Source organism: Nelumbo nucifera, chromosome 2, assembly GCF_055504915.1.
Source record: "Nelumbo nucifera cultivar China Antique chromosome 2, China Antique-T2T, whole genome shotgun sequence".
NCBI classification, from domain to species: domain Eukaryota; kingdom Viridiplantae; phylum Streptophyta; class Magnoliopsida; order Proteales; family Nelumbonaceae; genus Nelumbo; species Nelumbo nucifera.
Genome location: NC_142650.1, coordinates 107,220,389 through 107,247,012, shown reverse-complemented (window position 1 = coordinate 107,247,012; position 26,624 = coordinate 107,220,389). Strand labels below are relative to the sequence as shown.

General features: G+C 38.5%; 1 protein-coding gene across 1 annotated transcript; it reads left to right on the top strand.

Moving 5' to 3' along the window:
* The first annotated feature begins 22,041 nt into the window (after positions 1–22,041).
* LOC104603459 (protein POLYCHOME) lies at positions 22,042–24,051 on the top strand. Its single transcript, XM_010267492.3, has 3 exons — positions 22,042–22,182; positions 22,324–22,866; positions 23,281–24,051. The coding sequence occupies exons 2-3, from the start codon at positions 22,336–22,338 to the stop codon at positions 23,662–23,664; spliced, it is 915 nt and encodes a 304-aa protein (XP_010265794.1). The 5' UTR covers positions 22,042–22,182; positions 22,324–22,335; the 3' UTR covers positions 23,665–24,051.
* Positions 24,052–26,624: the final 2,573 nt, after the last annotated feature.

Genomic DNA, 26,624 nt, shown 5'->3' with positions numbered 1-26,624 from the left:
TTCTACCTTGTCAATGTATCCTTATAGTGAGCTATAGAGAAAATTATAGATAAGAAAGGTAACATACTCTCCTTTTTGCCACTCAAACAAGAAAATTATTTACCTTAAATTCAATTAAAGAAGTGTAAGACCAATCACATTGACCTCAAACTTTAAAACATGGGATCTTATATTCTCACATATGCAAATATTTTATTCCTTCCAAATGGCCATCAGACACGACAACGGGAAATATGTTTAAAAATCTGCTACCTTACACCAAGTAGCAATTGAATGGGATATGTTAGTATAGTCCAGCTAAAACCAAATACATCCACCAAATAAAGCTAAACCTTTCAAGGAAATTGGCAAAGCTTGACAATGATATAACTTTTTATAAATGGAAATAAAGTAAATCATGTAATGGGTTGCTATATGCTCATGCTGGTACAACAACATTTGAGTAAGATATTTAAAACTTTAATTCCTACATATGAGTTCAAAAGCAAGTTTTCTTTTTGGCATAAATAATCATGTAAATCATGTAACAAGTTCTAATTTTTTTATCACTAGTAAATCTTGTAATAGGTTGCTATATGCTCATATAGATACATTAACAACCATGTACTTGACTTCCTAACTTGAATATATTTGACACTTTCTGAACTATAGGGATATAAATGCTCTTAAAGATTACTTTCCAACCATGCAAATGAGACCAAACCCTTAGTGTTCAAATGAAACTTGTTCAGAACGACAAGTAATGTGCCTACATTGTTTGCAAAGGCGAGGTTTAGCTTTCTTTCCTGCCCCTACTTATTGTTTGTCTCTTGTTTGATGAGAAATAAATATTTATTGCACATAAGGAATACCTTCTTGCAAAGCCAGCTAGAGATGTTATTGCTAAAGCAATGGAAATAAAGCTAAATCTCACTTTGTTTGTAGATGACATGAGTCTAGTCGATCATTGAATAGAACTGAGTTCATTCAGTCGTTGGATAGAACTGATTGTTAGAACTAATAGTATTTTAGGACTAAAAAATTTTTCTTTGCTTTTCTACTATGTGTAATCAAATGATAACGTTCTATAGAAAACTATGTTCTAAAACTAACATTCTTTCCATTTCATTAAGGGAACTCATGCTATTTCATCGGATCAATATAAGTGAGAATGATAAATGAATTAAAACGAGACCTTACCTTCCTATTTTCAGTTAACCTAAGGACAAAAATGAATCACAACTAGCAACAACTAGCAATAGTTTGAAAGCAAAGCAAGGGTTTTACAGCAGAGAAGAGGCACTAGAGAAGAAGCATAAACAAGTAGGGGTTTTGGGAAACACAAACCTATGAAGCACGATAATGAAAGATGGGGATATAGTACTCGTGGTGTGGTTGAGACCACGAAAAAAAACTCCTATCGATATTTTGGGTGTGCTAGGGAACACATCACAATATGGTGGGGTTCGAATCATGCCACACCACAACCAAACGACTGAATGAGGTGTGGCATGGTTTGAAACCCAATATATCATGATTTCACCATGCTTCCAAATGCCACCTAAGCTATTGATTGGCTTGTTCATTAGAGGCATGTGAATTTTCTCCCTATTAATACAATGTGGGACCCAAATTACATTTGTTTTGGTGATCTTTGGATAGGGCTACCCATAGAGTAATGTAGTGCTATCGTGATTTGCTCTTCCTTGTATATTATATAGCAGATAATAAGGGCAACTATTGAGCCCTAATATCAATAAAAGTAATATTTTTAATAAAATTTCAAAAATAGGTTAACGTTTTAAAAATAATATCAAATAAGGGCAAAATTACTGTTCATCTTCTTCTTCTTGTAGATCATTCATCAGCACTGCTGCCTGCCGCCGCCTCCAACAACCTCCGCCTCTACCTATGCCCAACACCACCACCTCTGCCTTCGGCCATGCCACTGCCTTTGCCTCCGCCTCTACCCAACACTGACACCTCCGCCCACCTCTGGAGACGGAGGTGGGTGAAGGCGGCGACAAGCGACAACATTAATAAATGATCTACAAGAGAAGAAGATAAACAATGTTTTTGCCCTTACTTGATATTACTTTTAAAAAGTTAACATATTTTTGAAATTTTATTAAAAATATTACTTTTATTGACATTAGGGCCCAAAAGTTTCCCTTATCTGCTATAATTCTCTTGTTGGTTAGTGGCAACCTTAAAGACTGAAAAAAAAAATAGTCAACTAAGACCATTTGGAGAAATATTATAGTGCAAGCTTACAAAGTGAGTCATTTAGAATGGTGGGAATGAATATATGACTAATTTTAAGGGTTATAGCATGTAGGTCCTAAATAAATTGCTTTTAAGTTCTTTTGCCTAAAAAAAAAAAGAAAGGTTTTAATCAACATGTTCTTAGGTGATAGTGGTTGAATAATTGAATAAGTTTTCCAAGAGGAAGCTACCTTTAACATGTCCATAGGCAATTTAACATGTTCTTAGGTAATTGTGGTTGGGGAGCCTAGATATTTTGAAAATAGAAACTTTGTGCATAGTGCATCCATCTACACTTAAATGTTCCCAAGGTGCAGTTGGATGCTCCAGCTTACAGAGTGTGTAAAGTTTCTGCTTGTAGGAGATCCTAATCTATGGTTATTGAGCTGTGTATATGTGTGCAGAGTTGGACATTACTTTTAATCCAAAAGCTTAAGCCAATTTGTGTATATTTCCTTTGCATTCTTTATCTCTTTCTAATGTGGGACTTTAAACTTACACCTGCATCTCAATGAAAATATATCTTATTGTGGATAATTTGAACAAAAGGGGTTTGATAGTGGAAGACAGTAATTGTAGTATGTATAGAGAAGCAATGGAATCAGGGGTATCACTATTAGGGAGAGCTCTACGTAACACAAGTGATAACGTGCTAATTTGGGGCATTGTGCATATCTTTTGTGTATTTTCAAATTAAATGTTTGTTTCACATCTGTAGTTATATTTTGTAAATTACATAATATATAAATACTCAAGGCACTCAATAATCACTAAGTTGCTTATTCACCAAAATCTTTGAGTTTAACTTGATATTAGAGTCATTGGATTCATGTCTCCTTTTCCTCATCAATGGAGAACACCAATGGATCTTCATCACTTTCTCCCTTTGCTTTTGTACAGCAACAATCTCAACTGGTTTCACTCATCTCCTTCTCCAACACCATTTTAGTAAAACTTACATGGGACAACTACACACTATGGACTATATAGGCTGTTCCTACACACCAAGGCCATAAACTTTATGGCTATGTTGATATATCCTTTCCCTGACCTATTGATGATGAAGCATCTTGTTCCACACAGAATCCTGAGCACATAACATGGATTGAACAAGACCAACTTTTCTTAAGTTTGTTACTCTCTTTCCTCACTAAACCAGTGTTTGCACAAGTAGTGGGATGTACAACCTCTCATTCACTATGGACGACACTCTCAAGACACTTGTCTTCTTCAAATAAGTCTCATATCCAAAAGGGGTCACTATTTGTGCCTGATTACATAAAAAAGATCGAAAGCATTTTTATGTATTGGTAGTTGTAAATTATGATGTTAGTGATACAGACTTGATTCACTATATGTTAGGAGGTTTGGGACCAGATTATGATGCATTTGTGGTTACGATAACAACCCATCTTGATGACTTAAGTGCAACTGATGTGTAGAGCATGTTGCTTAGTTTATAATAAACGTCTTGAATGTTGCAATCAAATTAAATTGAATCAGTCACCTTCTACCCACATTGTCAACAGATCTCATGGCAAGCTAGGTAACATCAGTCCGTCCTCTTCCAATTCAAATGTTTCTAACAAAAACAATCGTCCCAGGAAATCATTCAATAACTCCAGTGGCAACTTCAAGGGACATAACAATGCCAATAACCACAACAATCACTGTCCAACCAATGACAGTCGTCTCAACAACTGTAATATAAAAGTTCTCTGCCAGATATGCAATACTTATGGACACATTGCTCAGAATTGCAAGAGGCTCCTTGCCTTGTTGGGTTCTCCATGTCTCAACAACGCTGATCTCAGGCTTGAAATCATCATTGGCAATGGCGTAGGTTTGAATATTGCTCATTTTGGCTCCTCATCTTTTCAATCTTCAAGCAGTTCTTATTTACTTAAAGATATTTTGCATGTTCCTTACATTACCCATAACTTGCCATTAGTCACTCAATTCTATCAAGACAACAATGCACTCTTTGAATTTGACTCTCATGACTTCTATGTAAAGGACAAAGTGACGTAGAGAATTCTTTTCCGAGGACGGGTTAAGAACGGGCTCTACCAACTCAAGGTGCCACCTACGTGGCTAGGTCGTCCATGGCACTAGCGGCTGGGTCATCCAACCCCTCGACTAGCGAAAGCTTATGCTCTCTAAATTTAGTCTTCCTACATCATCAAAGAAGCTTATATTTTGTGATTCTTGTCAACTTAGGAAGTGTTATCAACTTTCTTATCTTTCTAATTCTATGGTTGTTTCTATGCCACTTGAAATAATTTATTCAAATGCATGGGAATTTGTTCATCATCCTTCAATACACAGACACTGTTATTATGCTCATTTTGTTGATAACTATAGCAGATATATTTGGCTTTATCCAATTCGTAATAAATCTCAAGTGCCCTCCATTTTTATGCAATTCAACCACATGGTTGAAAATTTACATGACTACAAGATTAAATACTTACATACTGATGGTAGTTCTGAGTATAACCATTGAAGCAATTTCTTCTTGATACCAGCATCGTACGTCGTTTGTCTTGCCCTCACTCAAATGCACTGAATGGTTTTGCAGAGCAAAAACACAGGCACATCATTGAAATGGGCCTTACACTCTTATCCAATGGGCGTGTTCCACTTATTGGAGTGATTGATGCATTTGAAACAACTATTTACCTTATCAATAGATTACCTTTTTCAACCATTGGTTTTCACTCTCTTTGGGAGAAACTCTTTGGCACTATCCCTAAATACAAGTTTCTCATACACTAGACCTTATAGTTAGCACAAAATGGACTTCCTAACCACAAAATGTGTTATGATGGGCTACAAGTGCTACTATATCTCTTTAAGTTGTTGGTTTAATTCCAGGAATGTTGTATTTAACGAATCTAACTTCCCCTTTCATTCCCATACACCACCAACCTCTAATAGTGAAGAGCACTCACATCAGTCCATTAATACATGGCCTAATATAACTGGTTTACCTCCCTCTATTGACCATTCTATCTCATTGGGCCCAATGCACACTACTTCTATGGGCCAGACGTCTTTTGCTTCTCCTATAACCTCTCAAAGTGGTTCTACTCATCCAATGGTTACATGGGCCCATGCTGGTATTTTAAACCCCAATCCAAAATATGCCATGTTGGCTAGCTCATTGAAGGAATTTGAACCCACGTGTTATACACAGGTAACAAGGACCTGTGATGGTGCCTTGCCATGGTAGATAAATACCATGCATTACTCTCCAACAACACTTGAGCCTAGTACCTTCCCTACAATATCTCGCACTCACTAGACCTAAGATATCCTTCTCAGTTAACATGGTCTGTAAATTTTTGATCATTGGGTTGTAGTTAAAAGAATCCTCCTTTATCTTAAGGATACACCTAATCATAGTCTTTTTCTTTCCCATTGTAAACATTTTGATCTTCACGCATTCTCTGACACAAATTGGGTTGTTTGCATTGATATTAGACGGTCTCAAGGAGGCCACATCATCTTCTTTGGGCCTAATATTATATCTTGGAGCTAACGCAAGCAACACACAATGGGCCGTTCTAGCACTGAATCAAAATATAGGAGGTTAGCCACTACCACTATTGATCTTGTCTGGTTCCAAAAGCTATTACGTGAGTTTGGAGTTACCCTATCTTCTCCTCCTACTCTTTTGTGCGACAACTTGGGGTGCCACCTTCCTATCTGCCAACCTAGTCTTCCATGTAAGGAGAAAGCACATAGAACTTGATTATCATTTCTGATGGAGGGTGATTTGACCCGACCTCGTAGCACAGGGATACATGTGTGTGACCTGGCTCGACAAACAGCTCAGCCTAACAGCACAACCGTGATTCAACGGGAGGGACCCGCCGAGTCCAACATTGGTCATTCGGCGGGTTAAGCGACTCGCCGGGGATTAGCGCCCGGCCAACCTTGACTCCCACCAAGTGTGGGAGATCCTAAACTCCTCTCAGGGCCCGAACTCCTCTCTGGGCCCGAGCTCCTCCTGGGTCCCGAGCTCTTCCCGATGAGCTCTAAGCCTTTCCCAAGAGAAAACCCCGATCCGACTTGGGTGTCCCGAAGTAGGGACACCACGAGCCGGAGCCCTTGGCTCCTCTGTTGGGGATGCGCCTCAGGTAGATAGTAGCTCGGCCCAACCTAGTACCTCGGCATCAGGAAGCTCGACAGAATGCAGCTCGGCTCAAGATAGTCCGAAGGTCCAGAAAATATCTCTCTGACAACACCTGCCGAACCTGGAGGCTGCACCCCTGCCTCTTGGCAGGCGACGTCGTACCTGCCTCCTCTGAAATGTGTCTCATACCTGATAGGTACGCATCCTGTAGAGACAGCCCGCGCCTGCCACCTCAGCCCCGAAAACAGTGGCTGTCATAGAAGGACAGTGACGGTTGCACTCGATCTGGCAGTGGTGGTTGCGCCTGATTTGGTAGAGGCTCGTTATAAAAGGACCACAGCCCCCAAGGGGCCAGGGTAATCTCAATCTCTGTGCTTTCTTCATTCTTAGCTTCTTCCATATTCTCCATTTTCTTACAGAGCTCTAACTTAAGCATTGGAGTGTTCCCGCCAGGCGAGATCCCCGGGGATTCTTCATCTCATCCTTCTCCTCAGATACCCTCCATCGCCAATTAGGAGCCAAGTTTCGGCCAGTTAGAAGTGATCGGATCGCACAACATCAATTTCATTTGTGAACGTGTTGAAGATGGTTCCCTAAAGGCGCAATTCATTTGTAGTGCTGACCAGCCCATTGATATCCTAACCAAACCTCTACTTGCACTTTGCTTTGAGGAACTCCGATCCAAGCTCACTGTCATACCACTATTTCACTTGAGGGGGGTGTAAGGGACAACTCCACGTCACACAAGTGATAATGTTCTAATTTGGGGTGCTATGCATATCTATTGTATATTTTCAAATTCAAACGTTTGTTTCACATCTGTACTTATCTCTTGTAAATTACAAATATATATAAATACTCAAGGCACTCGATAATCATTGAGTTGCTTATTCACCAAAATCTTTGAGTTTAACTATTACTTGTTTATACATTATAGAATTGTAAGGGGAACATGGATTTGATGCTACACCTTGTTAGATGTAGTAATGTTGTTTTCTTGAAAAGCTTTGTTTTTTTTTCAAATTTTCTACACCTTGTTAGATGCAGAATTACCCTTCAAAAGAAGACACTATTCATTGTCTTCTATCTTGAGACTGAACCGGTTATCTTCAAAAATAAAGAGAGAAAAAACATGAAATATGAATGAGGGAAACAATAACTAAAAGCAAAGAAATAATTAGACAAGAATGTGTTTCCGATCTAAAGGTAGAAGACAATGACTTCATTAATTAGTCTAGAATCTCAAACACCTCAACCGGTTCAGTCTCAAAGTAGAAGACAATAAACAATGTCTTCTTTTGAAGGGTAGTTTTGACATTTTCAACAAATAATTGACGGTTGGTTAACAGCAGGAACCAACTTGACACTTTTTGAAAGATTAGGTACTGTAGTGACACGTTTGAAAGTTCGGGTAGTAACTTGACACTACCCCCAAAGTTCAGGTACTAAAGTGAAATTTTCTCTAATAAATTTAATATTTGTATTTATATACATTAATTATACATGTATACATTAAAAACAATTATTTTTTCTGACTTTTTTCTAATTTTGTCATTTTTAGCACAACAATTCAAATGCAAATGAAAACATGAAATCTTAATCCAATCCCATTCAGACATATTGGATTTCAAATCAAATTAGAACCCAAAAATTTGATAGGCAGATGGGATGTAGAATTGTGGATGTAGCTGGGTTCAACCCAATTATACCCCTACCCAAGACCACATATAATTGGGACTCACATTGAATAATGACATTTTTTTAGGGTAATTTGCTAAAACCTCCCCTAAAGGTTTTGACCACTGCTGAAACCTTCCCTGAGGTTTGATAATTGAAATCACCTCCCTTAAACTTTCTGACACAGTTGCAAGTAGATTCCCTTTATTAAAATCCTCTAACAAGAGACACTAAATGTTCAAAATACCCATGCTGTTACTTTTGACAAAAATGTTTATTTTCCAATTTTTCTCTTCATATCAATCGCTACCTCAATCCCTTCCAATCTCTTTTACGAAATTGATTTATTTTCCAAATTTGCCCTTTATATCAATCATTTAAAGGTAAAACTACAACTTCAAACTCTCTTTTTTGTTGTTCATAAAGTTTGTATTGTTTTTCTATAGAAACCAGTCTCAATAAATATTTGCTTGGATATTTTGGACATTTTGTGCCTCTTTGTTAGAGGATTTTAACAAAGGGGGTCTACTTGCGACTATGTTAGAAAGTTCATGGGAAGTGACTGCAATTACCAAACTTCAGGGGAGGTTTTAACAACGGTCAGAAAATTCAGGGGAGGTTTCAATAGTTTATCCTTTTATGTGTACTTGAATCAAGTTTAGGGGTGATCATGGCCAAGCTGGACTTGATCCTGGACCTATGTCTTTTATATATAAAATACTACAAATATATAATATTTTATATTGAATAGCATATAATATGCATATAAATTTATTTTATACATTACATAATATAGAATATTACATATAATATATATTATAATTTGTAAATTTCATGTTATATATATATATACTTAATTTTATGTGGGCTTGGATTGGGATTGAACATAAAACCTAGGCCCATGCCTGGAATTTCTTGGCTGAGATGAAATTATCATCCCAAGTCAAGTCTCATGGAAATTAATTTATTCATAATATGCAATCAATGCCACTTTTCTATTCCAAACGAAGAAATGATGGATAAGATTCCATTTGAATCCGAATATTACTAATCAAACTTGGATCTAAGTTTTTTTGGCTTTCATCTAATTTGTTGTAGACGTTTAGGTGGCATTTGATAACAGTTTCAATCGTTGTTGCAACTCTCAATAGTGGCAATCTTTTTCTCTCTCTCTCTCACTATGATGTTCTTTTCTCTCAAAGAACATAGAGGGATCCCTTTACAATGATTGATTTCCTGTAAAAAATGTCATTTAATTGATAACGTAATCTGATCATTTTAGGTAATTGGCGGACGTTGTTTTTTGATTGATTATCTTTCTTCTCATTTCTACTTGGTTTAAACTTTAATGGCATTTGGACCTGTAAATTGTTCTGGGAATATTTATGATGCGGCACGATCCGGGCATTCCTAGATGGCTGCTAACTGGCTCCTCGTTGGTAACGGACGGCACCTGAGAAGATGGAAAGGGAGGATTTCCGGGGATTTTACCTGGTGGGAATACTCCAATGCTTAAGTTAGAACGCAAGAAAGAAGGAAAAGAAGAGTTGGTAGCTAAGAGTGTAGGTCACGCTTTTATCACTATACTCGAGAGATTAGAGGTCTCAAGAAGCAGTTTCTCTTCTGCCCTGAGGGTTTTTTTAGGGGCGTTCTTGTCAGATCGGGCATAACCGCCACTGGGCCCCTGCCACAGCCGTTACCTACCAGGGCTGCGCAGGTGGCCGTTGTGACGCACTCCTCACTCGGGTGAGTGACACGTCTCCAAAGTGAAAGGCACGCCTCCGCCTGCTGAGAGACATGGGTGCAGACTGTCGAAAGGACAGGGATTGCGCCGTCAATAAGGGATGTGGCACAGTCTTATCGGTACGACCTGCCAGATAGAAGCTTCCTGAGGAATGCTCGTGCGGCCCATTCGCAAGATATTTTGCAACGAGCTCGGAATACTTCAAGAGTACCCTCAGTAGAATTGGTCCTCGAGATGACTTGTCTACTTGGGAGCTCGAGCGAGCTGGTTTTCTTAACTCGCGAGCTAAAGTTGCCTCGGAATATCCCTTTAGAGGTAGCTCAGGGAACCCGAAGCTCGCGTTGTGTCGAACTCCTCCTTTTGTGTGCTACGATGTAGCAAGCTGCCTTATGGGCCCATTACTTGGTTGTACTGGGCGACAATGCTGAGCTATCGCTTATGCTGAGTCAGTGTCCACGTGTCGTCGTTTCGTAGGTCAGGCCAAATCGTCCTCCATCAATTTATATTATTTTTCCTTGAGGGTTGGTTACTAATATGATTCTACTTTGATTAGATGGAATAAAATTTATGTCCATTATTTTTTATTGAAAAAAAATTGAATTGAATTTGTAATGGCCGTGGCCACTATGCACCGAAAAGATCGATCGAAGGGAATTTCAATTGATGGGAATTTTTGAACGGATAGATCGATGGAAAGATCGACAAGGCTGATTACATATTTTATTTATTTCCATTGGAATTTATTCAAAATTTTCAATATTATTTTGATTTTAATAAATTATTTTTATTATTTTATAATTTTTACCAAATAGTCTGTTTTAGGGGTAAAATAGTAAACTCAGGGAATTTCAAATGCTTAAGGATTGATTCAACACAAACGAACTTATCTATTAAGAGCCTTAAAAAGTAGAAAAACATCTATGATTCTTTTCAGATTTCAGATACAAATAATATCTTTTCAACTTTTCAGAGTGGGATCATATTCCCCCCAACTCCAATTTTGAAACAAATCCTCGTCCCCATCCTCGATCCCTACCGAGGATAAATGTTACCCTCCATTCCTAGTCCCTACAGAGACCCGAGTCCTTGAAAACAAATAATATCTTTTTAACTTTTAAGAGTGGGGATCATATTCCCCCCAACTTCAATTTTGAAACAAATCCCTGTCCCCATCCTCAACCCCTTCCAAGGATAAATGTTACCCTCCATCCCTAATCCCTGTGGAGACCAGAGTCTTTGAAATTTTTAATTAAATGTTTTTTTTTTAAATTAGGTTTTATTTAAAATAAAAGAAAATTTTAAAATATAAATAATATTTTAAATAAGTATAAACCATATCATATATATAATGTAAGTAATATTTAATAGGGTAAAATACTCTAACATACCCTGAGTTTCTAAAATAGACTTAAATATACCTTGTGACTATCTTACCCTTCATTTTCTTTCAAATTTTCGAAAAGAATCGAAGATATCTAAGAAAAATTTACCTTTACTTGTGTTCAATTTGGATGGTGGGCATATCGGGCTGCACCTCCTTTCAGCTCAATATCCTCCGGCCCACGGCAAACACATCATCCCAACAAGAACCAATCATCGTTGACATCACCACCACCAAAACAATACTCATGGCTAGAAATCTGATTCAACCACCATTCAACAAGCCACTGTGAAGGAATAGTACATCTGGTGTGCTAATATTTCAAAGACCCATCTAGTGTGTCGGAGATTGGACAATGTGCTCATATGTCAAAGATCCATTATCAAAGGCAAATAATGTAAGCTAGGTGCCTCTGAAATTGGTGGCTATTCAACATGCTTGGTCGTCAATGTTAGCTTATTCTACCAGCAACACAACTCAGTATTCTTTTATTATCACTCTTTTTAATTCAAATGCTGATCTTGGATGGCCCTGATTGTCTTGCTCTTTTCAAATCAAGAGCTCAACAAATCCTCCATTAGTTTGGACGGGCAACCACAAGAAACTTAGAATAGTGGAATACTTAATAAGTATTTTTGAATTTTGTCCATTGCCTCTCTAGGCACTCAAAGGGGCGCATTCTTCCCCCATGAAGGAGCGAATTTAAACTCAACTATCTCCCTTCTGAAAAATCTGACAAACAATAGTTTTTGTCAATGTTCATACAACTGGGCCAGTCATAGAACCGGAGAAGGGAGAGGTTCAGGGGTTAGAGATTCAATTAGGGTTGAGCTGGAGGTCAAACTGTGGTGACATGGCCTATACGTATGTATACTACAGGTTCTATAAATACTATATATAATATATTTTATAATTTTTACACACACATATATATAATGAAGAGTCATTAAATAACATAAGAGATGTAAGTCTTGTTAAACACATTTTAAAATTTCAATTGTTTAATGGTCTGGGTGGTTTCATGAAACCGAGACCAATTTACTGTTTTTCGGTTTAACCAATTAGTCAACCGGTTTTCAATGGGTTTCTAACAAATAAGGTTATTGGGGTGTGACTGAATCGGCTAAGTCTCTGATTAGGTTCAACTGATCCGATAGGTCAGTCTAGTCCAATTTCCTAAACATTGGTTTTTGCAACTCGTACAGAAGAGAAAGCCATGAGTTTATATAGCCAAACCATCTCTAACAAAGTAGAGAGAGAGAGATAGAGAGAGAGAGAGGAATTGATTAAGGAATGGTACATCCGGTGTATATTTGTGTTCTCAACATATCTAACTTTTCTCTATCTTTTCTTCTCCCACTCTCTTTCCCTTTTTTCTCGTTTGAAGAAGAGGAAGCAAAAGATCACACCACACGGAGGACTGGAGGGCAAAATTAGCTTTTAAAATTTTTTATTAGCTCACATGTTATATTTTAACGAAGGAGGGTATGATTAAGTCCAATGGAGTCACCCACAAGGTATATTTAAGTCAATTTTAAAAATTTAGGATATATTTAAGTCAATTTTTAGAAACTCAGGGTGTGTTTAAGTCTTTTATCTTATTTAGGCTATGTTTGAGAGTGCTTTAAGTTAAAAATAAGTGCTTAAAAACAAGTGCTTATTCAAATAAGCACTTATTTACATTTGGCACTCAACTTTTTCAAGTGCTTATTTTTTATTGGACGTTTGGTACGTAGTATTTTTCTCTAATAAGCACTTAAATAAACATTTGTGACTATTTTTTCCTTCATTTTCTTTCAATTTTTCAAAATATACCCTTTTGAAAGTACTTTTATTAAATTACTTTTATACAAACACTTTTATGCAAGTACTTTTATGAAAGCATTTTTACAAAAACATTTTATAAAAACACTTTTATGAAAGCAATTTTACAAAAGTACTTTTATGAAAGCACTTTATAAAAATACGTTTGTAAAAGTCGTAAAAGTGATTTCGTAAAAGTGCTTTCATAAAAGTGTTTTTTGTAAAAGTACTTTCTTAAAAGTTATTTTGTAAAAGTACTTTTATAAAAGTGCTTTCATAAAAGTACTTTCTAAAAAATGCTTTTGTAAAAGTACTTTCAAAGTGCTTTCATAAAAGTACGTTTTATAAAATTCAAGTAGGGATAATTTTATAAGTGGTATTTTAAAATTCAACTAGAGATAATTTTGGAAGAAAAAATTGAATAAGTGCTTATTGTATAAGCACTTAAAAAAAGGTGGAAATTTGGGCTTAAAAAATAAGCCCTTATTTTTAAAATAAGCACTTATTTCAGACTTATTTCCCAAATACCAATAAGTGCTTAATGGCCCAAATAAGCACTTATTTTGAATAAACACTTATTTTTAAGCACTCTCAGGTAGTGTTTGAGAACACTTAAAAGAAGTACTTCTTTTAAGACACGGGACCACACATTAAGTGGTTTTTAAGTACTTATGGGTGTTTGGCAAAAAAGTGGGAAACAAGTATTTTTTTTAAAGAAGTACTTTGAAAAAATGGCTTCAAGTTGGCTTTTTTTTAAGTACTTCTCCAAAATAATAGGACGAACCAGCCCCTAACAAATTTTTATAATGACCAAAATACCCCTTGATGCAGCGTGGAAGCAATAAATCGGGCTGGCTATGTAAGCATCAGGCGAACCAAGTTTCTAGCGAAACAAGAAAGAGAGAAAATCTCTAGAGGAGAGAGAAAAGGTGGCGAGAATTGAAGAGAAAATCTGAAGTGTGTATTAACTTGGAAAGAGCAACATTTATAGTACATCTGGAAATTGTAGAAGAACTAGAAAGAACAACTAAGATAGATATCAAAACATCTAATCTGGATAGGATCGAATTCTTCTTGATCTTGGTCTTGATAGGATCGAATTCTTTGACTTGATCTTCTCCATGCATGAATCTTGGAAGTCTTGGATTATCTTGAACTCTTGGAAATGTTGATGGATCTTGAATTCTTGATGAGTCTTGAATTCTTGAATTATCCCTTCTTGAATTATCCTTTCTTGAATTAACCTTACCCTTATCCTTATCCTATGAACTGCCGCCCCTAAGGCGATGTGGGCCTTGGGATGGGCCTCCATCATTCTCCCCCACTTGGAAAGAACTCGACCTCGAGTCGTGACTGGGATAGGCAAGTGTCATCTCTGGCAGGTAGCGATGGATGTCAGCAACATTGAAGGTCTTGGAGATACCCATATGATCTGGTAGGTCCACGACATAGGCATTGTCATTGATTTTCTTCATGATCTTGTATGGACCGTACTTTCGAGGCTGCAACTTGCTGTATTTTCCCACGGGAATCCTTTCCTTCCTCAAGAATACCATAACTTCGTCACCTACGTCAAATACTTGGGGCCGACAATGCTTGTCTGTTTCCAACTTGTACTTGGCGCTAGTTTGCTCTAGTTTCTGCTTCACGGCTTCTTGGACGGATTGGATCTGGTCCACCATCAATTCTGCGGAGGCACTGACACCGGGTACTCTGGGTAATTTTACTAGGTCCAATGCATGATTTGGAGCCTTCATGTAGACAATGGAGAATGAAGATTTGCCTGTAGAACTTTGTACTACATTATTATAGGCGAACTCAGCCTGTGCAATGGCGAAATCCCATTGTTTTGGTCTCTCTCGACATATACTGTGAATCGAGTTACCAAGGGTCCGGTTTACCACCTCGGATTGTTCGTCTGTCTGCGGATGGGTTGTGCTGCTGAAATTTAGTGACGAATCAAATAACCTCCATAGGGTCATCCAAAAGTGACTTAGGAACCTTGTGTCTCGATCTAATGTAATAGTCTTGGGTACCCATGTAGACAGACAATCTCCCTGAAAAATAATTTGGCTGTTGCTGAGACATCTGCTGTCTTCTTGCATGGGAGGAAGTGAGCTATTTTAGAGAACCTATCAACCACTACGAAGACGGAGTTCATGTTTCTTTGGGTCTTTGGCAGGCCTAGCACAAAATCCACGGACAGGTCTTCCCAAATAGCAGTAGGAACGGGTAGGGGCATGTAGAGACCAGTATTTTGGGTTTATCCCTTAGCTGTCTGACAAATATAGCACATACTCACAATGGTGGCCACATCCCTCCTCAATTTCAGCTAGTAATAACGCCCCTTAACTGCTTCAATTGTCTTATCCCTTCCCACGTGTCCTGCTAGTCCACCCCCATGTAGATCCCTGATGATCTTCTCACGGAGGGAGATGCAAGGGATGCATAGTTGTTCCCCTTTCATAAGGAACCCATCATGAATGTAGAAATCATCTGCTGGCTGTCGATTCACACATTTCTCCCACACCTGTTGGAAGTCCTCATCCTGAGCGTATAGGTCTTTTAGGCATTCAAAACCCACAATCTCCATACTGAGGGTCTTGATGATGGCTATTCTTCTAGTAAGGGCATCGGCCACTTTATTTTGTTGTCCAGCCTTGTACACAATTTTGTATGGGAATTTGTCAAGGAAAGCAGACCATCTAGCATGCAAAGAACTCTTTATCATAAGTGGACCACTTTCTCTTGGCTTCACATAATCTTTCACTGAAGAAAGCAATGGGTCTCTTTTCTTGGGACAATACAACCCCTATACCAACTCCACTTGCATCACATTCAACTTCAAACAGTTTATCAAAATTTGGTAAAGCAAGGACAGGAGCAGTACATAACTTTTCTTTTATGAGAGCAAAACTTTGCTCTTGCTCTTCTCCCCATTGAAATTTTCCCTTTTTCAAACATTCAGTGATGGGAGCTACAATACTGCTAAAATGTTTAATAAATCGCCTGTAGAAAGTTGCTAACCCATGGAAGCGTCTTACATCTGTATCAAATTGCCAAGGCCTACCTAACAAAATATGGCAAGCATCCATGTCTACAATATCACAATATACTTCATCATTATACTTATCAATAGAAAATGGTACCTTGCAGCGTTCCTCCACCCGTATGCCACCTCCTTCCTTAATCCACCCAATTGTGTATAGGTTTGTATGTTTTTCAGGAAGTAGTTGTAACTTTTGTATTACATCCCTGCAAATAATATTTTCTTGACTGCCACTATCAATAATTTACCCTTGACAGTACATCTGGTACGGAACAATCTGTGCCTTTGAGAGGTATCTTTATTTTTATGAGACAACATTAATTTCCTCACAACACAAGTATACTCTTCATGTTCGTATGGACCCTCATCATCTTCCCCATCAGGTCTACAATATACTTCCTCCTCCACATCTTCTTCCTCCTCCCTTTCCACCATATTAACTGCCTTCCTTCTGGGGCAGTCACTGGACCTATGTCCAACCTCATTACATTTAAAGCATTTAAGAAGAACAGGCTTTGCATAGGGATTACTGGATTTAGGAGGGTTGGAAGGGTTACCTCGAGTATGTCCTCTTGTGATGGCTTTACCGGCGTTAGTTGTACTTGCCAGGTGAGAAGGTTGTACTACTGGAGCTGATTTGTTTCTGTCGACAGTTGCCGGTCTGTTGTCGCTCCCGCTGTACCGGCGATAATTATCACTACGGGCCTTTTCTTGGAACATCAATTCTGCTTTCAAGGCTAGGTTCCTTGCTTCCTGCACACTAAGAACCATCTGTACACCAATTTTATCTCTGATAGACGGTCTCAAACCGCTCAGATAACGGGCTGCCTGCTGGTTATCACTTTCAGATAATTGATTTCTTTCAGCTAATCTTAAAAATTTGGATGTATATTCATTAACACTACGAGCACCTTGTGCACACCGTTGGTAAGATTCAAACATGTACTGTTCATAATCTGGGGGTAAAAATTTACCTCTTATAAGCTGTTTCATGCGCCTCCAGGTTCGAACATGACCCATTCCTTCTCTGATCCGGGTCTCTCTTAGGCGTTCCCACCAAACAGATGCGCCTCTCTTTAATCGGAAAGCTACCAATTTTACCCTTCGTTCCTCTAGTATCTCCATGTACTCAAAGAAACGATCGACTTCTGTGATCCAATCTAGAAGTCCCTCTATGCTAAGATCTCCACTAAAAGTAGGAATATCTACTTTGAGTTTAAATTCATCATTATTCCTACGGGGATTGAAATTACCTTGATTGTGCCAATTTCTGCCATTTCTGTCATTGTCGGGAAAAACTGGAGCACCACCAAATTCCAACTCATCATCATTGTCATCGTCAAGAACTGGACGCCGAGATGCAGCGTTGACGGGCGGTCTGTCGTGGTCGTCTCTTTCGATTGGATGTGGATTTTCCCGGTTCCGTGGAACAACCTCCCGTAACAAGGTTCATAGTTGTTCAACCATCTTTGCCAGCTGCTATTCGATGTTACGTGTGGCTGTGTGCTGCTCTTCGATTGCTCTCCAAACAGCTGGGAATCCCTGATCTCCGTCACGGGGTGGGTTGCGACTGCTACCGTCTTGGTTGGTCATCTGATTGGGCGAATTCCCTGCTCTGATACCACTTGACGCAGCGTGGAAGCAATAAACCGGGCTGGCTATGCAAGCACCGGGCGAACCAAGTTTCTAGCGAAACAAGAAAGAGAGAAAATATCTAGAGGAGAGAGAAAAGGTGGCGAGAATTGAAGAGAAAATCTGAAGTGTAAATCTGAAGTGTGTATTAACTTGGAAAGAACAACATTTATAGTACATCTGGAAATTGTAGAAGAACTAGGAAAGAACAACTAAGATAGATATCAAAACATCTAATCTGGATAGGATCAAATTCTTCTTGATCTTGGTCTTGATAGGATCGAATTCTTTGGCTTGATCTTCTCCATGCATGAATCTTGGAAGTCTTGGATTATCTTGAACTCTTGGAAATGTTGATGGATCTTGAATTCTTGATGAGTCTTGAATTCTTGAATTCTTGATGAGTCTTGAATTCTTGAATTATCCCTTCTTGAATTATCCTTTCTTGAATTAACCTTATCCTTATCCTTATCCTATGAGCTGCCGCCCCTAAGGTGATGTGGGCCTTGGGATGGGCCTCCATCACCCCAGCGAGGTTATACCTCTCCCTTCTCCACTCATTCGATCCTCAAATCCTAGCAGCAGCGGTGCACTAGTTGGTAGGTCCACCAATGACGATCAGCGGTGAGGAACAGTGGCCGGCGGACTTATCGTTTGGCCACTTCCTCCTATTTTCTGAAGTTTGTGGTTCTCATTTTAATCATTTGTTTTGGTTTTTTTTCTAACCTGAACTCCCTGTTCTTCACAGATTTACACTTGAACTCCCTTGTTTGAACGGCGACATTCTCACCATCCAGCCACCGGCGACAAGAGGTAAGTTTGGTTTTTTTAACTTGAAACTGGACAAAGACCTCGAAAAAGGTTTGATAATGATTTGCTTAGAGCCCTAACCCAGATTTAGAGATCAACTTCAACTACATCAAAAGACTGCTGCATTAATTGGTCTTATGCACTTGTAATTGATGGCCGTTATCCTCAAAAGCACATAACCTCATGGAAAATCTGTTTTGCTTCTTCAGTTATTCTTCTTTCTTGTGGATTTCTTTTCCCTACGTACAGTGTGTGAAACCCACTAAACGACATGTCCAACTTTTTCATGGGTCCCTCCATGTTTGAGGGATGCAAGAGTTGCATGAATTCCTATTTTAGCTAGAATTTCTCAATAGGCTACACAGTTCTTGACCTGTACGATAACAGTGCGGCTAATTGATTCAGGGACACTCCGGAATCTGGATCCCTCAACTGTTCAATGTTTGAGGAAGATCTGTTCAATGTTCTAATTGATTCAGGGACACTCTTTAGATTTGTCATTGACCACTGAAAAACTACCTATTTCAAAGCAAGTTTCTAATTGTTCAATGTTCTAATTTCTGATTTGTGTGTAAGTAGGAGTCTAAAGTCTTGGCATTGACCACTGGAAGCCTACCTATTTTCAAAGCAAGTTTCTTCTCCACATCTTACAGCTAGAAATAGGTAAATTCAGACCTCTTTTCTTTACAATACTCAGGGTTTAGAAATCACTCAAAAAGAATGACGACATTCCAATGTTAATTTCACAAGAATTCTTATTCTTTTCAACATTTTCACATTTTCCTAGAGCAAAAATTCACCATTCTTCATTCTGATATGTCCTTAATTATTTTCTGGTTGCATTAGCTGAATTTATACTTCCATGCTGAAAAGATTTGATCAATTGCAAATATGCAACTTATTAGAGATAAACTTGCTATTTGCTAAAATGAACTCTTCAGAACTAGAAATTTCTATGCCAGGGGCTGGGCTGAAATGAACTAGTAATTTGCTTGACAGAGAACTCTTCAGAACTTGTCCATTGCCAGCACCTTGTGTAAAGAAAAAACCAGCTTTGAACCCCTGAACCTAATCCTAACCCTACCCAACTTTCAACTGATCTAGGCAATCCTAACCCAAAGTTGAATTCAGGTTGGGTTGTGCCCCACCGGACCTTCTCCCATCCTCATAAAAGTTGACTTTTATTTTTATCACATATTGATCTTATTTTTATTGGTATTTGATCGTTTGATGTTGTTATTGGTTGTTTCAGTACAAATTGAAAAAGATTTGTTTCAAATGTTTAAAATCTATTATGAATTATGATAGATCTCTCATTGGAAATCTAAAATTATGAAATCATCAATAATAAAACATAAAACTGTGAAACAAAAACCAGTGATGATAACTAGTCCTTAGGATTAGGGCTTAACAATTGAGCCAAAGCAACTGCTAACATTAAGAGGTCAACTAAGGGTTACCTAACTTCATGGATAGTTGAAAATCCCAGAAATTTCTGATCATAATTCATACACTTGGCTTTAGGTATTTATTCTTTGGAGATTTTCTTTGAGAACTAAACCTAGGTCCAAGCCCATATCCCCTTAGTTAGTCCAACTAAAGTGTCAAAATGTCAACCTAAGCTCATTGCCACCTAGAATCTTAAGCCCATTCCAATCTAGAAGCCCACCTTAGGCCCAAGCTCATCTCAAACCAATTCCATGCTTAGCCCAACTCGGCCAAGGCCATATAGGCCGGCTGTAACCTTGGGTCCAAACCATTCCAACCCACATCCAAAATCTGCCAAGGCCAAGGAAGTCTAAGCCCAAGCCCATTTCAGCCTATGGCCCAACCAAGGCCAATGTCAAATAGGCCTAGGCCATGATATTTGTCTATGGTGTGAGGTAGGATGGTATAAACATGCACTTATGTAAAAAAAAATAATAAAATGCAGTCATGAATAATTCTTTCTAGAAGTATTTTGTGAAAACTGTGCTTGAAAAGTATTTTCTGGAAGTATTTTGTGAAAACTACGTTTTAAAAGTACTTTCTGAAAGTATTTTGTGAAAATTACGCCTTTAATGTACTTTCTGGAAGTATTTTGTGAAAACTGTGCCTTAAAAGTATTTTCTAGAATTATTTTGTGAAAACTGCGCCTTAAAAGTACTTTCTAAAAGTATTTTGTGAAAACTATGCCTTAAAAGTACTTTCTGGAAGTATTTTGTATAAATTGTGCCTTAAAAGCACTTTATGGAAGTATTTTGTGAAAACTGCGCCTTAAAAGTACTTTCTGAAAGTATTTTGTTTAAACTACGCCTTAAATGCACTTTTTGGAAGTATTTTGTGAAAACTGCATCTTGAAAGTACTTTCTGAAAGTATTTTGTGTAAACTACACCTTGAAAGTGCTTTCTAGAAGTATTTTGTGTAAATTACGCCTTGAAAGTACTTTTTGGTAGTATTTTGTTATTTATCAATATTATTCATTATTTGTTAATATTAATTATTAACATTATTTATAATTATTATTATGATAATTTTATTATTATTATTATTATTATTATTATTATTATTATTATTAATTGGATCCACATGACAGCCATGTGGGGATCCACGTGGGCTCTCAGTTGAAATGTATAGTATAACATGTGAAAAGTATTGTATATATGTACAAGTAAAGTGAGGGTTAAAAATGTCATTTGAATAAATATAAACGCTTATGGGGAAAGTAGCTTATCAAGCATTCCCACCCCAATAAGTACTTAAAAACATAACAAGTGATTTGAAAAGTGAGTTACAAAACAGCCTAAAGGATTGTTAAAATAAGTACTTTTAAGAAGACTTGTGAACAAGTATTTCATCAAACAGGGCCTCAATCGACTCCAGCTGCCCACGCCTACCCACAATACATTACCCCCTGTGAATTAGGAACATCTCTCCCTACGTAATACTATGCAGAGGATGAGATGTTCTCCAATAAGTGCTTAATGGCCAAAATAAGCAATTATTTTGAATAAACACTTATTTTTAAGCACTCTCAATCTCTCGATCAAGCATGGTCTTAATATATAGATGGTGTTTGGCAAATCTTTCCATGCGGTTTTTAGGGGCTCCCATAAGTTCAAAAGTAAAAACTGATCCTTTTCCATTTGATTTGATAACCACAAGTTGAAAATACCAAAAGACGTATGCAGAAAGACTCAAAAAGATCATTCTAAGAGTACATGCCAAACGGCATAATATTGGAGGCCGAGACGCATTACTACCCACCCCGTCCCCATCCTTGATCGGGGATCCCCAACACGGTCCGACTCAACCCGATTGACCCAATCCCGTCCCTGCCACCGCCAAACAATTTCCATCCTCGACCCGACCCGAACCGACCAGCCGGGTAGCCGGCGGGGATGGGAAAATTCAAAATTGCCATCCCATTCGGCCATTCCCAGGACGACGGGACTCACTCTCAACGCTCCAAGCGATAACCAACGTTGAGTCGTAGACCTGTGTTAAGTGTTAACCCGGGTTTAGTTTTAGCTTTTCAAAATTCAGCCGCTCTTTTTAATTTTCAAATTTCACGCTTTCATCTCTCTCTCTCTCTCTTTCTCTCTCTCGAAGCTTTTCCAAATTTCAGATTCAGCTGTAGAGGAAGCCATTAAAACGTTACTTCGTCCTCCTCTTCAACCCCACCAATCGTGAACTCCAGATCCTCAAGAACTGAAGCAAGGTAGTCTCCGGTTTTCAAATCTTCTCCTCCTTTCTGTTTGATTTTCTTAATAGGTTTTCAGATTTGCGTATGTTATCGGAAATCTGATTCTTTGTTCGTCGGAAATAGTAATACGCATTCTTATAAATTTTCTTGTTTTAGACAAAGATAACAATGCCGGAATCAAGAGACAGGTTAATCAGACCGGACCCCACAGCGTCGTTATTTGTTCGTCGCCGATCGGCTGCGGATCCGCTCGATATGGAACAAGGGGGGAGGCTGTTTGGTTCTCCTGCAAGAATCAGCAACGGCGATGGACGGGTCTTGTTTGGCTCCCCTTTAAGATTCGGTGACGGAGGTGCAGCAAACTTGTTCGGCTCGCCTTCAAGACTGGGTAGTTCCGATGGTCGAGACTTCATCGGTTTTCCAATTTCCCGGGGAACTGCGAGGTTGGATGCTTTACCGGAACGCACGGCAAGGGTGGGAGCTACAGTGGTTTCACGGGGCGTCAATATTGGAAGGGCGGCTTATGGTACTCCAAGGTCGGCAAATGGGCGTGGCCGGATTTCACACAGGTCTCCGTTGTTGGGGCGACAGAATACTCCGGCGGCGAGAAGTGGCCGAAGCCGAGGACGTGCTGCAACCACTCCTCTGCCTTCTTGGTGCCCCAGGAGGCCTCTTCGCGACATTACTTCTATTATACGGGTAAATTTTCTTCCTGGTCTCACTGTTTCTTTATTTTGATATTTTCCTGAACTTTTTATTGCTTCTTTCCTGAAACTTTTATTCCCTCCTTTCCCTTCAATCTATTCTGGATCGCCCCAATATTGAGAATGGCCGAAAATAGCTTACAAAATGTAATATCCACTAGTTATTCTTTCAATCTAGGCAGAAAAGGTTCAGATGCACCTTTGATGATTACTGAAATCACTGTTGCCTTTTAGATCGTGACGTTGAACCAGGGTACATTGTTGAATTTAGTTGTGGTACAAATTCTGTCGAACATCTTTTTCTCATGCATTTGGTGCATTTTTGCAGATTTATTTTTCATTCATCCTTTTTGGTCTCTTCTTCCTTGTTGGGTCCGAGTCTGAATTCTGTATTTTTATGTTTCTTTAGGCTGTCGAAAGGAGAAATGCTCGCCTGAGAGAGGCTGAAAGCCAACGACTTATCAGCCCTTCACCACAGGAGTTGAATATTCATGACTCTAACCTACCTGTTTCATGTTCTCCCCTCGAGCATAGCCTCTCTGTTCTCTCTCCAAATCAAGTTGCTAATAAGGCTTGCCCACCACCTGTCGGCTATCTGGCCAAATCTTTGCTTGGTATTGATAATCAGGTTGCTGGAGGATCTGATGTCCTGACCCCACAGAAGAAACTCTTGAACTCAATAGACCAAGTTGAGAAGGTCGTGATGGAAGAATTCCGGAGACTAAAGAGGACACCCACTGCTAAGAAGGCAGAGAGAGAAAACAAAGTTCGCACCTTGATGGCGATGCGTTGATTGAAAGTTGAAACGGTTCATTTTGGTTTAACACAGAAAGAAGTGGATAACTGAAGGAATGAGAAAGTAATGGAAAAGTAGACTGAACGGCACTACCTGGGATATGATAAATCATCCACTGATGATTCTTTCTCACATTTGAAGCTGCTTAGACAGAAATAGCTTAGTTTTCTGTTTTTGTTTCTGCATTTTAATGGTTCCTGCTGAAGGTCTTGGTTTAGGATTAATAGGTAGTTTTTTAGATGTTAATGCCATTTGCTGAAGGTCTAGTAGGACTAGTAGGCATGTTTTGCGAGAATGTAAATAGAAAGTTGTCTATTCATTACTTCAAAATGTCTAAGCCCATGAATGATTTCTTCCCAAATACAATAAATGCATTTCGTTGTATTGTGTTCGTCCTTTAACAGGGTACATGGTTAAGGTCAATCCTTCATGGCTGTGGCTCCAACAGTGGTAATGACTGGTGCATTGATATATCACTATCAAATGGATTTGTTCAGTTGATTTTACAGGTCTCCGTGACTTCATCTTTGTTGGCAACCTGGATTCTTCTGTTTAATAGAGTTTTGGATGTTCATCTACCTCGACCAAAACTATGTTTTGTACATTGGTTAAAATAGGTATTACTGAAGCAAAATGGAGATGGTGAGAATACAATTATACAAACCATAGATGCATAGAATTTTTAGTTTTAGTGAGAAAATTTATCAACCCTGTGGCAGGCAGATTTTATTTGAAGCATAGAAGGTCTGCCTATTATGGCTTCCGCCTACAAAACCTAATTAAAAGATGGAACAATCGATGAAAACTACCATTTGTTCTCTGGAAATTCATATGAACTGCATCAGTTAAATTCCAAAAATAAGATTATAACAGATGGTTGTGGTCATCTTTCTAGGTTGGTTTTAGCACTAATTATCTTCTTAGTTGGACATGCTGGTATTGGTTCCAACTATTTGTAGTGATTGATGTCTTCTGCCTTCAGGGTGCAGACTTATTTTTGAGTCTACAACTCTATATGATGAGGATTTAAGGCTGAAAATCATGTCTACTTCAAAAGAAGTCATGGATGCAAGAGCTTGTTCTCATCAGGGAAGAGTCACTATCAGAAAATGGTACCAAGGTAGGGGTCATAACATTCCAACCGAGTGGCACTCCTAGTGATCAGGATCCTGCCATCAACCTGTTAGGAATTTTTGGTCTGGTATCAGTATAGTCTTTAAAGATGCTAAGGCCAATTCTGCACGAGGGTTTATTTGATTATTCTCTGCAATTGCCGCAATTCTTTGTATCAGATAAGCACCAGACAGAACTTTTTTTTTTCATCACAGGGCATGAAATTCAATTTTGTGATAGTGCTGGATCACCATTATTGTCTACTGTAAGTTATGTTAGTTTTTAACTTCAAGCCATGAATGAGTGCAGTTTCACCACACATTTAACTTCTGGGGAACAAGTATATTAGTATTACTCTAACTGCACATGAATGAGTATTATTTGGCAATTTCTTACTGTTTGTAGTTCTCTTAATCCTAATTTATCAAAATCCTTTTGCTTTAGAGCAGTTTAGGGCTTGGTTTTATACAGTTTGTTTTCCCAATCAGCATAAAAGAGGACCAGTTTCTCACTGTCTCTGAGTTAAGGATTTGTCTCATTGGGTTGTTTATGTACAATAGCACAATGCCAAATCCGCTAGATAGAAAGCAAATTGAAAGCAATCTGACTCAAAACTCTTCTTTTTTTTTGCATAAATTACAAAGACCCCCCTATACTATTGGGTCTGTGAAAAATACCCCCCTGTATTTTGTTTTGCGACAAAAACCCCCTGTACTATGACTGTGAGACAAAGACCCCTTTTTGCTAGTAGCCTTTTGTTGAAGTCTGCCGTTGTAATATTTTTTAATCCTCATACTACCCTTATAATAACTATTTGGACAATTGTAAGAAAAACATTGTTCATCTTCCCTGACCTCATGATACAACAGCAGCAGCGGTAGCTGTTGCAGTGGCAGCGGACTTCCCAAGTCGTCCCTTTCCCTCCTCTGATCTCTCTTCTTCCCCTTCCCCTTTCTCTCCTCTCTCTTCTTCCCCTTTCTCTCCTCTTCTTTCCGATTTCCTCTGTTTTCTGCTCTTTGCATTGTGGTTTAGAAGCTTTGGAAGTCTTAAATGTTCTATAATCTGGAACCCTCCTTGGTTGTATCAATGAAGCACCAATGGAAGCATTCTAATTATGGAATAAAACCAAACAAAATGGTTCAAACCATTTTTCAGGATATGGGTTTAAAACCTTCTCCTTAATTTGCAATGTTCACCTCTACTGGTCTTATGCTTGTCCAATGGCTTACGATCCGGTAAGTAATAAAGTAAAGCTTCTTCATGAATCTCTGATGTTGTGCTTCATCTATATATATGTTGGGTTTGCATTATCTTCGAAAATTCCACCTACATTGATCTCAGATTGATCCTAGAAGAGGCCAAATTCCACCTGCATGAAAGATGAAACTAGATTTTGTATCTTTTCTCTCCATGTAATAAATGCATCTCCTTTGACCTTGAAATGCCAATTTATAGTTGTCTTTAACTACGTCGAACAAATGGGCGAGACAATAGATTTGCTTTTCCGTGTTTTCCATATCTTGGAGTTTAACCCAATGGGATTTCATGATTTTCCTTGTAGATAAGGTTGTTCTTCTTAAGCTTAAAAGCACAGACTAGATGACATTAGTTTTTAGGGCCTCCTTTCGCCTGGCTTACTCGATTGAAATGGAATAAATCTCTTTTTGTTACATGCAAAAGTTTGGAGGGGAAATCAAACAGCTGGGTTCTGCTTGTTTGGAATATTAATGGAATCCAGTTCTGTTCGTTTCACAGGGTCCCATATTTATCTGGGATGTGTACAACACCAATAGAGGTCACATGTTCTCAATTGATAGCAAGTGAGAGTTTCTCTGGTGATGGTG